General features: G+C 42.7%; 1 protein-coding gene and 1 long non-coding RNA gene across 4 annotated transcripts in view; one reads left to right on the top strand and one right to left on the bottom strand.

The window, feature by feature from the left end:
• Nucleotides 1-13: 13 nt before the first annotated feature.
• Nucleotides 14-15,235, bottom strand: part of GPR39 (G protein-coupled receptor 39) — a 128,942-nt gene continuing 113,720 nt past the window's right edge. For all 3 annotated transcript variants that reach the window (XM_081872369.1, XM_081872370.1, XM_081872371.1), the window contains exon 3: nucleotides 14-601. In XM_081872369.1, coding sequence (XP_081728495.1) covers nucleotides 75-601 — 527 coding nt within the window. In that variant the 3' untranslated portion in view covers nucleotides 14-74. The remainder of the gene's footprint in view (nucleotides 602-15,235) is intronic.
• Nucleotides 597-2,584, top strand: LOC309348797. The gene is made up of 2 exons (XR_014159554.1): nucleotides 597-805; nucleotides 1,347-2,584. It is a non-coding gene; the product is annotated as an uncharacterized lncRNA (long non-coding RNA).

Raw genomic sequence — 15,235 nt, 5'->3', positions numbered from 1 at the left:
TTATTTATTTCAAAAAATAATAATCCAATTTTTAGCATACTGTCTCATCCGGCTCTGGTTTTTTTAATGTGGATTCACAGTTCATGTTCATAAGGTCCATTTTGGTTAGCAGGGCTAGGATCTGTGCAAGTCTCCAGTGGCATCGTTTTCACATTCAGCTCCAGTGATTCAAGACTCAATTTCTGCAAACTGCAGCCAGGCTTGGTTTCGCTCTGAAAAGTACTTAAGAAAACCTTGTTAGCGCTCTTGGTGGAAGACTTGCGCATGGCGGATGACGCGAAGATCAATGGGCGCCGCGAGCGGCTGCTATCGGCTGCAGAATTCAAATTGGCTCTTAAAAGCTTCTGTTTGTTGGCGTGTTCCAGTGTCAGGCGACAGCGGAGGACCTGAACAAACACATTCCGGAACTGCTGGGAGGAGATATTGTACAGGAGCGGGTTCACGACGGAGCTGAGATAGAAGAACGTATCTGCTATAGGGAGCAGGGTGATGTACGCTCTGAAGTAGGGGACTGTCCAGTCCTGCTTAGGTCTAGCAGCAGCCATGATCCTTCGAACTTGATTTGGCAGCCAGCATATTGCCAGTGAGGCAACGATCAATCCTGCAAGCAAAGAAAGAGGGAAGAGAAAGCATGTGAAAACAAATCATAAAATATTTAGTATCAGTTCTGCACTTACCGGCTAGGAAATGACACCAATTTTTCAGTGTTTTGCCTGACAGCTTCTTCTGCCAGTAGCAAAATTTGTTCCAAGGAAGGGGAAAAGAACGAGCAGAGTGAGGGGAAAAAGCAAGCCACTGATTCAAGGTCACTGCAGTCTGTGCTCCGATAAGTATTATATAATATTTAACACAGCATTTCTCTTTACTCCTTGGCATTGGTTATGTTCAAAGACATTGTGTTTCAGCGATAGTGCATTCCTCAAAAAATTATATATATTTTTCTCGTTCCTGCTCCCTTCCCTTTTCCTTCACCCCCCTTAATTATTTTAAAAAAATACAGCCATATTAGAGCAGGCAATACCCAAAAGATGACCAGATTCTGTTTATATTTTACAATACAAATATGCAGACAACTGTATATTTGACATTATTTTTGGTAACTTTTCTCTTACAAAAGATATTTTTACGTACTGTGTGAATGGCTCTTTAGGATAAGGAGCATATAATGGGCTTTTCAGGAAAAAAAATCCAGTAGAATTAAAATATAAAGTAATATGGCACAGGAAAAAAACACTCAAGTACAATGGAAATGGCAAATAGTTGCAATTAATATGAAGTATGTTCAAAACTTTGATATCCCATGCATTTTGTAGTCACCTATGAACATATTTTCTCCACTTTATTAGGCCCTGGAGTTTTGTTTTGTTTTTCAACACGTTAGATTTGTCCTTGATCCAGTACCAGGCCCACACAACGACAGCTAATTGCTGGTTGCAACAGGGGAAAGTCTCCCAGGTACTTGTAGTGCTTCATCTGCTATAGCTGACAGAAACACTTTTATATAGAGCTTTAAAATATTCAGTGTCCTTCCCATTCATTATCTTGCATAAAATGGAACCTATGAGGTAAGTCGCTGTTATTGCTGCCACTCAACAGAAAATCACTTGCTTTGAAGCTCAGAATGGTGGTGAGTCTTGAACCATGATTGTAGTTCAGCCTCTTAGGCTGCAATCCTAATCCCATTTACCTAGAAGGAGGCGCCATTGATCGTGCTTTTAGCTGGTAGACCACAATGGGAGTTGATGAACACACGCATGGTCTAGAAAACAGCCAATGTCTATTAGTTCCAGTTTAAGTATGCAAGGATTGCAGCCCAAGTTGCACTGAACACAGTAGGACCAACTTCCAAGTAAAAATGCATTGGATTGTGCTTTTAAATTTTGATTGGTAATGTTTCTCTAACAGGAATCTCTTCCAAGAAACTGGATAGTATTAAAATGAATGTACTTGGAGCCTCTTTTCTTTTTTCAAGGATGCACTCAGTGGTATGGGGGAAAGTGTTTAAAAAATTCTGTTTAATTATTAAACTCCTCTATAATGCAATTCCAAAGTTTTCAGCCTCTTTACCCTGCAATGGTGTTCCTTGTTTTGCAGTAAATGTGCCTTATGTGTAAAACAAAACACTTTCATAACAGAGGTTCCCCAACCATTGGAAATGTTACATTGATTTGTGCATTTTGCACCATGCCGTTTACTCAAGCTCCTATTTCCTCTAAGGCTAGTTACTCAACTCAGCCTGCTTCTTTGGCAAGAGCACAAGCATTATGCTTATTTACTCTTGCCAAAATTAATCTGGACTCGTATCTAATCACTATTATATGGGAACACTAAAATAAAAAGGTTAGAATAATTGAGATGTCCAGGATTCAAAATGGAAAAGAAAGATTGTTGTCTCGAGGAATGTAAAGGAATTTGATAATGCCGATAGAACAATAAATATGAATGTATATTGAAGTAGTGGGAAATTTTGGCCAGCACCTTGGAAGAGCCAAGATTGAACATAACCTTTGTGTGATAGTAGTTTTGTGAACCTTTTTGTTTTGAATGTTTACTTTTGGTTAATAAAAGAGATTAATTTTTGTAACTGAGAATTTTCCATTAATCAAAACCTTTCTGTATTTGCCGTGCTCATTACTACACCGTATATAAACACACAAATGTGTACAGTTTTAATGCCAAGGGACAGTTTTGCAACAGCAGACATCTTGGTGCGTTTGGTTTCGCAGACAGGAAAGTAACAGCTGGTGAACAAGATTGCCAGAGGCAAAGAGCAAACAGCATCCTTTTGCATTCCCTAACCAAAATCAAACTGGACTGGTAGTTGCATCTTACTTGACCACTGGTGACATGGTAGCATGATAGCACCATCCTCTACCACACCTGAGGGTAATAGGTTGGCATAGCAGGTCATACAGCATGCACAGGTATCTTTCAACACCTCCCCTCCCCAGGCAGCTGTTTGCCTAACAGTTGGGCTACCCCGCTGCTGGTGAGCAAGGTTAAAAGGACTTAAACAGAAGGAAAATGTCATTTTGTCATTTTCCTCACTGGTGCTTAAGAACACATGACTAAGTTTGTCGATATTATACTCCCTGTTTTGCATCTTCCTATTATTCTCAATCAACCTCATGGCAACAGCTGCCCATAGCAGACCCAAGGTAGGTGCACTGTTTCTTTGCCAGCTCCTAATTAGTGCATAGATGGTATAAGGCACACACACAAACGTCCTAACAATGAATGTGATGCCCTTGTGTTTCTAGTAGCACATAGAAGATGGGATTGTGAGAAGTCGCTTAATTACTTCAAATCTTGGAGCCCAAACAGACAAGCAGAAGAGTCATGTGGAGACTGCTTTTACTAGACTGTATGTACCATTTCATACAAAAGACATTCACACATCACACTACTGAACCATGGTTTGTTTTGTACTTGTTACCATCACTACTCACAAACTAATTTGCAAAGGGCTGCAAAACCATGTTTTTTTGGAGCTTCTTTGTAAAACAGTGTGTTTGCTGAGATTTGCTTATGATTTCAAAAACCATATAGTTAGGGCAATTGCTCTGCCTCAAAAGGCTGCTTGCTGTCCAGTGATAGGAATGTATTTGACTCTGAATGCTGAGCAAATGGAAAACAAAAGCATTCAATAATTCTAAACCATGGTTTCCTGTTATACTGTGGAATTAAATGATGGTGTGAGCTGTTAGTTATGTTTAGCACAATCATAGCTTGTTCTGATGTCTAAACTGAATCAGAAAGTAAAGAACTGCATTTTGAATGTTCCCATGACCATACAAAATTAGGCCTTGTTTTTAACATGCAGGAAGTCTCTGTACATGCATGCAAACATGTGTGTGTGTGAGTGTACGTGTTTACATGTGTACACTTACCTATTCAAACAAGTGCTTCCTAGCTCTATTTAGAAATTTACCTATTCGTTTAAATAGCAGAAACTGAACCAGGTGATGGTTCTGATTGCATGTGTTCCCTGTTCCAATGCAATCCTATAAAAGTCTGCTCAGAAGGAAGTTCAATGGGACTTGCTCCCTGGTAAATGTGTACAGGATTGTAGCCTATGCATACTAACCTAGGAGTAAGGCTCACCCCGTAGCAGTTATTTTGTAGTAGGTATGCATGATTGCAGTGTGAGTCTCTTTACCTCCTTTGCACTTGCTTCACTTCAGGTCTGTTTCCTTCCCTCTACAACAACAGACCTGCTTTTAAAACAGGCATTTCATCACCACTTGCTCTTTGATCATTCCTCATGTAAAAAGCACAATGAGGTCATGCCCTCACTCTTGTTTCTCTGTGCTGTCATAATCATTAACAAGAACTAAAGATCAATGAGGCATAGAATAGACGTCACTGAAGGCATGTAAATCTAACAAAGGTACTCTGTTTGTTTGTTTTTAAGAAAAAAAGGTGGAGCCAATGAATTTATTTCTCAACCTTTAGAATACTTTCAATTTAGGCCAGTAGCCAGAAATTTTGTGATAAGATGTGCAATCATTGTATTACAACAACAACAACAACAACAACAACAACATTTAATTAAATAACTTTATGAAGTTAGGGCCTTGGGCTATCCTAGTGCCTCTGTATTCATTGACCAAAACACTGGAAGGCAGGGTCGTTTTTCCTGAGAAAAAGCCACGCATGCCTTTCCCCCAAAGTAGAAGTGATACAAATATACATATCTATTTTTCGATTAAAGCTGAACATTAGGGCCCTAATCTAGGATGTTTATGAGGAGGCCACACCGCTGTGGCTATTGTGAAGGAAAAGGGAAAAAAGCAAAAGCAGGAAAAGTGGAAACAAAGGAAATAACATCGCAAGAGGCTGCTGGCTCAGGCCAGTGGCCCACCTATTCCAGCTCCTGCTCTCACTGTGGCCAACCCACAAGCAGGCCCTGAGCACAAGCAAACTATGTTCTCCTGCAGTTTCCAGCAAGTGGCATGCAGAAACATTACTGCCTCCATCCATGGAGATGGAGCATAGCCATAATGTTGTCCAATCAACCTTGGACAAGTTGCTGGCCACCAGTGCTTCATGTGGCAGTGAGTTACATAGTTTAACTATGTGCTGTGTGAAGAAGTACTTTCTTTTACCTGTGCTGGTCTTCCTTTGCTCACTGCTCACCCACTTTCTACATCCCTCCACCTGAAGAACTGTCTATTTATTCCTGCTCTCTGCTGCCCTGGTCCACAATTCCTGGACCTCTCCTGTTATTCCCCCGACTGCTAAGCTTTTACTCAGGAGACTTTGGTGAAGTACCTTGTCTAAATAGCACATAGAGATGGTCCAGTTTCCATAGTGTGCTATCTTCTTTTGGACACTCTTGCAGAATATTAGGTTTGTGAGACAGATCTGGCCTTTGCAGAAGACACACTGGCATAGTTTAAGCAAAGCTTGTTCTTCTATATGCTTTGTTATTTTAACAATACTTCCCATCATTTTTTCCAGCTAGCTGGCCTGTAATTTCCAGGATCACCCCTAGATCACCCTTTTTAAAAAATGGCGTTTGTCATACAGGAAGCTATGCTTTGGTTCAGACATAACAATCTTGCTCCCATGGTTTATGGATCCAAGAATGATTGTTGTCCCATATACTGTGATGCAAGAGTTCCAGAGTTTTGTTTCACTACAGTTTCCTGGGACTTTCAAACCAAGAAACTGCTTTAATCTATAAACTAGGCCAGGCATAGACAAACTCAGCCCTCCAGATGTTTTGGGACTACAACTCCCATCACCCCTAGCTAACAGGACCAGTGGTCAGGGATGATGGGAGTTATAGTCCCAAAACATCTGGAGGGCTGAGTTTGTCTATGCCTGAACTAGGCTATGAAACAAGGATTGTGAAAGTCACTATACAATTTCCTCCCCCCCCCCCTTTCTTTTTTGTATGCAGTCAGTTCAGGGCTAGTAGCAGGATAAGCCAGGCACACATCTAAAGGAACCTGCTGTTGCTCCTGTTTGCTGCTGTTCACTCTAAGGAAGTGCAGTGCCATAAACAAAGAAAATAGCAGCAAACTTTCCCTCTCCATCCAGGTAGCTGGGTGGATTGGGTCCCGAGGACAAGTCCAGCAAATTGATAGCGACAAAAGCATCAGAACGTGGGATCATTCATTGAAGGCATCTTTCCGACTGCCCTCAAAATCTGATCTGGCACTAAGTTAGATTTAGATATTGCTGAGGTTATTAGTAATGGGTTGGTTCTGCATATCTGTCATATATTTAAAATGATCTAGAATGCCCCATCATAATACAGTGGTACCTCGAGTCAAGTACTTAATTCGTTCCGGAGGTCCGTACTTAACCTGAAGCACCACTTCAGATAATGGGGCCTCCTGCTGCTGCCGTGCCGCTGGAGCACGATTTCTGTTCTCATCCTGAAGCAAAGTTCTTAACCTGAATCACTATTTCTGGGTTAGCAGAGTCTGTAACCTGAAGCGTCTGTAACCTGAAGCGTATGTTACCCGAGGTACCACTGTACCAGTTTTATACTATTTTGAATTCTATAGAGAGAGGAGTTTTCAGTACCACTGCCTTATTCTTACTAGAACGCTGCCCCTCCCAAGTTTTCCACAGTATCCAATGCATTATAACAGCTATAGCATAACTTCAAGCTATCTTGCGGCAATTTGTTTAGGCCAACAGAAGGCAGGGAGATTTAATGCCTGTTAATCTGAGTTTTTTATTCTGCACCAACAAGGTATTTTATTGGCTTTTAAATTAAACACAGTCTCTCAAATTTACTGTTAATCTACCTTGAGTCTTCAGGGTTGTGTGGGTTATACATTTAATTAAATAAAAATATTGTTTTGGAACAAAATTCCAGCGGGCTGTCTCTTAGGTATTACAGACTGACACATTCACAGGGACAAATTACAATTTCAAAAAACACACACACCATTTGGACAATACTGTGTGCCAAAATTAGCATCCGGGACTATAAAACAAGACAAAAACACCGCATTACAGTCAGATTTTCTTCTTATCTATATTCTTGGCTTTGACCTTCACTGAGAGTATGAAATGTTGCACATGCAAGGTTCTTCCTTAGATTCTTCAGAAGGCACCAAACTGCTTGGTTGTACATTCAGCAAGTGAAAAATGAGTTGTTAGTAACCTTGCACGATACTGTAGAGGTTAGTCTTTCATGGGGCAGAAGGAAGGCTGTGTGTGTAAACTTTGTCATTTTTATAAGCACAAGTAATTGCTCATCTCTCTTCCTCAGGGGGGAAAAAGCATCCTTTGCTTTTGCAGAGATGTGAATAAACATGGCGGGAGGAAGAGGTGGCAAGCGGTTAGGCAGGCAGGGAAACCCCAACCCAAAACACTTTATGTTTTGGCTCAGATGCTTAGGAATTACCACAAGCCTCCAAGGGAAACTGTTATATTCTCATTCAAGCCATAATACGATAGTGCATAAAATCCTTCCACTCTGTTTAATGTGCTGGTACAACCAATACAAACCTGAGTATGACAAACTGAGAGAGACCGAATAGGCTATGCATAGCAACTACTACTGCTTTATAAATGGGCAGAGTGGGCTTAAGTAATGCAGTGTGAACTTTTATGTAGGCCAGTAAAGCAAATGCTCTTATAACACAGGAAGCAATATTTTCTATTAGACTGAGCAGCTGCTCCATCTTAGAACCTATTCAGTGGTCAGGGGCTTAGTGTGCTTTCAGAATACTGCAAATCTAATCAGAAGGTAAGGAGAGCGGTAGTTTCATTCCTTCCCATCCAATTACTGTACCCAAACCACAACAGCCATTAGATGGCACATACTTTTAAGAGAAGCATTTGCAGGAACAAAGTGTCCATCTATAGCTTCAGCTTTTAACATAGTAAAAAACAAACAGTCTTTCACTTATATTTCTACACTTTCCCCCTCCCTCCTCCTGTCTGCAAAAGGTGGCATGGTCCAGCCAAACATAAACACTTTTAAAACACTTTTAATTTATAAAATATGCTAAGTTGATTTGTATCTCTATCTGTACTGTATATTTCTATATTTCTATATATATATATATATATATGCTTTCGTAGATTTTCACGGGTACAGGAATGCAGGTTTTGGTGTCCTCGGGTGTCTTCCCGTGTAAAAGTTGGGGTGTCTAGGCGACGTTTCGACGAGGTCTCACTCGTCATCTTCAGGCTGGTGCTTTCGGCTTCTTGTTACTGGAACAGAGCAGGATCTCAGTGTTTGAGTTCCTATAAATACTGTAGAGGGGGTGTGGTGTATAGCCTCCAATGTTCTGGGCAGAGAGGAAGTTCCCAGGCTAGTGTGCCTTTTCTTCTTTTGTTCCTTAATTACTTGAGAGATATCTTGAGTGATTTCTTGAGTGATATCCTGAGTACCACTTAGGTGGGTCATTAGGTGTGGATTAGTTGTTAAAGTCTTTGTGTCTTGACCTCTTGAACTTTGTGAAGAGTTTTCCTGAGAAGATGGCTGTACTGTACTTAGTTGTGCTCTGGCTTGGCTTCGTGTATAGGGGCGAGTTGTGGTTTTGTGGCTTGTGTCAGCCAGATCTGTGTAGGGATTGCAGGGGGGTGCAGCATCCGGAGGTGCCACCATGGATTGGCTACTGGATGGTGTCTGTAATTCATCTGTGGAGAGGGTCTGGGTTTGGGTCTGGTGTGGTTGATTGGTGTTGGCGTTCTGTGTGCCTCTGGATCTGGTGTCAGTTTTTGTGGGGAGGGCTAATTTCCAGATGTCTGGCAAGCGGGATGTGTCGTCACGCTTGTTCATGTTGTGAGGGTGTTTCTCTATCTCGATGGCTTCCATGATTATTCTCTTGTGGTGATGTTCCGTGTTAAAGAGCAATTTGGAATCTGCCAACACCAATCAACCACACCAGACCCAAACCCAGACCCTCTCCACAGATGAATTACAGACACCATCCAGTAGCCAATCCATGGTGGCACCTCCGGATGCTGCACCCCCCTGCAATCCCTACACAGATCTGGCTGACACAAGCCACAAAACCACAACTCGCCCCTATACACGAAGCCAAGCCAGAGCACAACTAAGTACAGTACAGCCATCTTCTCAGGAAAACTCTTCACAAAGTTCAAGAGGTCAAGACACAAAGACTTTAACAACTAATCCACACCTAATGACCCACCTAAGTGGTACTCAGGATATCACTCAAGAAATCACTCAAGATATCTCTCAAGTAATTAAGGAACAAAAGAAGAAAAGGCACACTAGCCTGGGAACTTCCTCTCTGCCCAGAACATTGGAGGCTATACACCACACCCCCTCTACAGTATTTATAGGAACTCAAACACTGAGATCCTGCTCTGTTCCAGTAACAAGAAGCCGAAAGCACCAGCCTGAAGATGACGAGTGAGACCTCGTCGAAACGTCGCCTAGACACCCCAACTTTTACACGGGAAGACACCCGAGGACACCAAAACCTGCATATATATATATATATATATATATATATATAAAATTGTGGTTACCTATGGCTCTGAGTAATAAAGATCCACTATCAATAAGTCCCAGTAATTTACAAGAAAGAGTTAAGGTCACCACTGAATCTTTCCATGCACATTAGTAAGACTTTCAGCGCATGGCTACAGCGGCGTAGCGTGGGTTGTCAGCACCCGGGGCAAGGCAAGTAATTTGCGCCCCCTAACCCGGGGCAAGGCAAGCAATTTGCGCCCCCTAACCCGGGGCAAGGCAAGTAATTTGCGCCCCTAACCCCTAACCTGCCGCCGCTGCCAGCTTCTTCTTGCTGCTGCCTGGGCTGGGGTATTTACGGTAAGGTAGCCACGGCGGCGGCGGGTCCGTGTCAGGTGATCTGAGGCGAGTTGCCGCTGGCGCTGCCGCCCAAACAACGCCGCTTGCTCGGGCAGAGAGGCAAGGAAAATGCAACACGGTCCAGCTGCTGCAGCAGCAGCGGCGGCGGGGCTGTGAGGAGGGGCTGCCTGGCGCACCCTCCACGGCCCTGACGCGCGGGGACCGCAGCGAGCGCTGAGAGCCGCTGCCTGCCGGACGCCTTCAGCCCGGATGCGCGCACAGCTCGTCGGTTCCACGAGACATGGGGCTCTGCTACAGCCTGCGCCCAAGGCTCTTCGGCGACTCCGGAGGTGTGAGCGCCCCCCCCCCCTAATGTTGCGCCCGGTGCGGCCGGCCCCCCCTGCACCCCCCACGCTACGCCACTGCATGGCTACACATGTCTACTCAGATGGTAAGCCCCACTGAGTTCAATGGGGTTTATTCCCAGGTAAGTCGGTCTAAAACTGCAGCCTTAAAAGTACATGTTTAGGTTGGATTTTGTTCTACACAGTCCCAAAAGATTTGAATTTTTAGACTCTCTACAGAAGCACAAAACCAGAGTAGAAGTCATTTTTCCTAAGGTTGCAGCAGAAACTACATTATTCAAAAATCATGGTTGCAAATAAAAATATTGCATATTGATGTAATGCAGCGTAAAACACATGTATCCAAAATGTTGATTATCCTAATGCCTTGTTGCCCCACACAGCATTTAAGACATCATATAAGCAGATAATCCTACACCCAAGCCGGCTTATTACAAAAACCCATGGCGGTGCTCATGTTAAAATAAAAACAATTATCACAATTTATTAAATAGCATTCACACCAGCAAAACAGTTGCAGCAAAGTAAACGTAGCGTATTAAGTGCCAACAGCATAACTCTGCCTCACTGGCACAGAACAGAAGAAACTTGGCAGTCACTTTCCCCTTAACAATTCTTCCTTTTTATGACTCAACAACACTCCCTCAGGCAACAGGATTCCAAACTCGGCTCATTACTATCTGCATCTTTATTGAGGATTTTAAAATACATTCTAGAGAGCGGCATTCAAAGTACAGCGGAGAACACCGATCATTTACTCACTCCAAGATTAATATGCATTCATCTTATGATGCTTTTAAAATGTTAAGTGTTGGGTTTTTTTAAATGTTAAGTTTTAAGGTCTAAGCAAACCTTGTCTCACAGCAGCCTCTCCAGAGAGACCAATTAACCCATAGAACCAGAGTCATCTGATGAGTTAAAGACTGCTGCTGTTGTTAGGAGTGCTCAAATATTTATATCTGTATCTAATGCTGACCCCTGTTAACCATTTCCATAGTCACTTATATTTCAAGACTCCATTCCAGGTACCCCAATTACTTGTATGAGTCACAGGATATAGGTGATTCATTGGGACCAAGACCAACTCATTTACAAAAACAGTACTGGCATGAACAAGGTTAATTACCAACAGGATTTTTTTGTCATTAAATTAATGGCACAAAAGAGGATTCCCAGCATCTGTTTATACACTGACATTTAAATGGTAATTGTCAGTGGAACATAAGCATATGGCTAGTTGCGTTCCGAGTGGACAAAAATGCACATAACTAAGTTTTAAAATTTTAGCTTTTCATTTACCTGACCTGGCTTTATATATCATAGTTAGGGATAAGTTGCGTCATTAGTCTCCTATCACCTTTCTGCATTATTTATATTTATAAAACCAGCATCATAAAATCCCCCAGTGGAGAGTTTATTTTTAAAATGTTATACAGTTCCATACCATGTGGCCACTTTTCATTTGCAGCTACTTGAATGTTCTTCAGCAAAGAGACAAGGCAGTGTGGTGGGAGAAAAGACTTTGAAAAAAAATCAGGAGAAAAGGGTAAAAAAAGATCTAGGGATATTGGAGTACTGTTTAAGAAAAGGGAGGAATCTGAATTAAAGAATCTGAATAAAGAATTACATGGACTAAATTTATGGATGAATAAAAATTTGCAGTACTGAGGAGCTTTAGGCTACTTCCAATACAGAAATGCACACAGCCTATGTCCCAATAATCCTATACAGTGGTGCCCCGCAAGACGAATGCCTCGCAAGACGGAAAACCCGCTAGACGAAAGGGTTTTCCGTTTTGGAGGTGCTTCGCAAAATGAATTTCCTATGGGCTTGCTTCGCAAGACGAAAATGTCTTGCGAGTTCCTGCGGGGTTTTTTTTCCTCCCCCCCCCCCTTTTTCTTAGCCGCTAAGCCGCTTATCTGCTTATCCGCTAAGCCGATAAGCCACTAAAAGCCGCTAATAGCGCTATTCCGCTAAGCCGTCAATGGGCTTGCTTCGCAAGACGAAAAAAACGCTAGACGAAGAGACTCGCGGAACGGATTCTTTTCGTCTTGCGAGGCACCACTGTATTCCAATATAGGGGTGGGGGACGTGGGTGGCACTGTGGGTTAAACCACAGAGCCTAGGACTTGCCGATCAGAAGGTCGTCGGTTCGAATCCCCACGACGGGGTGAGCTCCGTTGCTCGGTCCCTGCTCCTGCCAACCTAGCAGTTCGAAAGCACAACAAAGTGCAAGTAGATAAATAGGTCTCGCTCCAGCGGGAAGGTAAACTGCGATTCCGTGCGCTGCTCTGGTTTACCAGACGCGGCTTAGTCATACTGGCCACATGACCTGGAAGCTGTACGCCGGCTCCCTCGGCCAATAAAGCGAGATGAGCGCTGCAACCCCAGAGTCGGCCACGACTGGACCTAATGGTCAGGGGTCCCTTTACCTTTACAATGGTAAAGAATGTTCTATGCATATACAAGTTCCAATATTGCCCAGGAAAATATTTCTGCATAAGATCCTTGGAGAGCTGCTGCCAGTCAAAGCTGACAGTGCCACTGGGCAAGGTGAACAGTACAGACCTGTAGATTCATAGGTTCACATACGTTTTATCATATACGCAAGAAGTATGTCACCATAGAGGTGAACCATTGATAACAAAGGTGGCTAACCTGTGGCACCGCAACTTTTGCTGAGCTACAGCTGCCATCAGCCCCCACCAGCATGGCCAATGGTCAAGAATAATGGGTGCTGTTGTCCAATATCTGGAGGGCACCTCTTTGGCTGCCCCTGAGGGAACCCCTACAGACTCTGTATGAACTATATGGTCAACTGAACAGAAGGAGGTAATTTTCCCTTATTCCTCTTAAAACTTCATTGACCATTGGACCCACTATTGGTCTTGTCTTCTTAATCCACTGGGGCCTGTCTTCACATGCAATGGAAGTACCTAACTCACCAAAGGCTTGATATTCATCAGCTACCCGCACTTGGTTTAGCTGGCCAGTCAAAGAAGTTTCCGGGGTGGGGCTGCTGTTTCAGGCTGACAGCTTCTAGGAGCCACAGGTGAGAGCTGAGTACAGGGTAGGGGCCAAAGCTGGACAAACTATCCCAGAAGGAGCACAACATGTCCCCCCACCAGAGGTACTACCCCCCCTGCCCTAATACCCCATACACCCTGTAATGTAATTCTTTAAATCATGTGTATAGTATACCTGACCCATTCTGGTTTGTATCTCACCTTGAATGCTTCAACCTAGTCAAAGTTACAAAGAATTACACTGGCCATCAGGCTACAGTTCATATATATGCTAAACAACAAAGCACCTAATGATAGCAAATGGCAATGGAGCTGGTACATCATCCCTTTACATTTCTTTTCAGAGGTTATGCTTTGTTTACTCAAGGACAAATATTTGTAACAGCTAATTAGAAGCAAATTATATTGATAATGTTGGAAGTATCACAATTCATTAATCAGAGACATAATTATTGACTCTGCTTTACCTTTGTCAATACTTACAAAGGAAAATAAATTAGTGCATTAACTGAACCAACCTATCAACACACTCGGGTCTATGCCTATGTCTATATTTTAAAAAACTCTGAATTTCATTTGACTGCTTTGTAGTCTCAAATGTCACAACTTCCTTGAAAGAGACTCACATTCTAGAAGATATAACTGCTATATTATTGCACTACTATTTCTTCTGGCATCTTCCCAATATTCATATTGTAAAATAGCTGCAAAGGAAGCATTTATTTATATTTTATCCTGCCCTTTTTCCAAGGACATGGAGCATATCTGGTTCACACACACCCTGCTCCATTTATCTCCATCATAGTCCTCTTAGGTTATACTGAGAGAGTGCAGCTTGCAGCCAGCCTTCCAGTAAGGTTCATGGTTGAGTAGAGCATTGAACCAAGATCACCTTACGCTTGGTCTGGTACTCTAATCACACCACTACATAGGGTCAGATCACTTGCCTACCTTGCAATTACAGTGGAACCTTGGTTCTCGAGCTTAGTCCATTCGGCTCCCGAAACCATTCGAAAACCAAGGCAGGGCTTCCGATTGGTTGCAGGAGCTTCCTGCACTCAGGCGGAAGCTGTGTCGGATGTTTGGCATCCAAAAACTGGAACACTTCCGGGTTTTCAGCGTTCGGGAGCCAAAACATACGAGTACCAAGGCATTCAAGAACCAAGGTACGACTGTAGTTGTTGGCTGTTTGATAACAGCTCCAACTTTACACATGTTCCATGGTGAGCTGGGGAGAGCTACATTATGATGATGATGTATAGTAAATGATGTTATATTTGCCAGAAAGCCTTTGACTCCCTCCTTCCATGTCAAATAATTTCTATTTCCATCTGCTAGTTCCTTAGCTTCACCAACGAATCCGAGAGTTAACTAGGGCAAGCTGCTACGTACAAGTTCTCCTTACCTCTTGCAATCTAACCGCCTTTACATGACAGCCTGAGGAAAAATTCTGTTGCCAATGTTCAGGTCTGCACAGATGTATCTGAAGAATGTAGCCACTGCAGCATAACTAACTGCTCTGCAGATGATAGAACTAAATGCAACTACAGCTCTCGGGGGCTAGATGTCCTGTGTGCATAAAGCCAGCAAAATTATAGAATCGGTACCATAATTGTGATTAGCTTAAAGCGTTTAAAGGACAGATGTTTTCCCTAAGAATTTCTGATTTAGCAAAGTTCATAGCAAAGTCATAATGGTTGCCTTTGGATGGAGTTTACTGGCCGGTGGTTCCCAGCACACATTTTCGCACACCGTCCAAAAACGCTTGTAATCCAAATGAAGGTCCTCCAGGTCTTTCCAGTTACCGATCTACCCAACTGCTTCCCAGTGTTTTGTATAAATTTAGCTCTTGCCAGGTTTCATTCGTCAAAAGCTTATAAATTTTAGATACAGCTTTTTCTTCTTTTTACCAGTGCTGCGTAAAAAGAAAAAGAAAGGTCAATGAAATAGCTGTTGGTTGAAATGAAGGGGGAGTGGAAAGTGTGGAATTTACAACTTTTTGTGGCTGTATAAACACACATACAACTGAGTGCTGGGGCGTTAAGGAATTTTGTAGATGTGATGCCACTGGGACCATGTCACTTTGT

Source organism: Podarcis erhardii, assembly GCF_964252035.2.
Source record: "Podarcis erhardii genome assembly, chromosome: 1".
NCBI classification, from domain to species: Eukaryota; Metazoa; Chordata; class Lepidosauria; order Squamata; family Lacertidae; genus Podarcis; species Podarcis erhardii.
The sequence above is the reverse complement of the archived record's forward strand: the minus strand, read 5'-3'. Positions and strand labels throughout refer to the sequence as shown.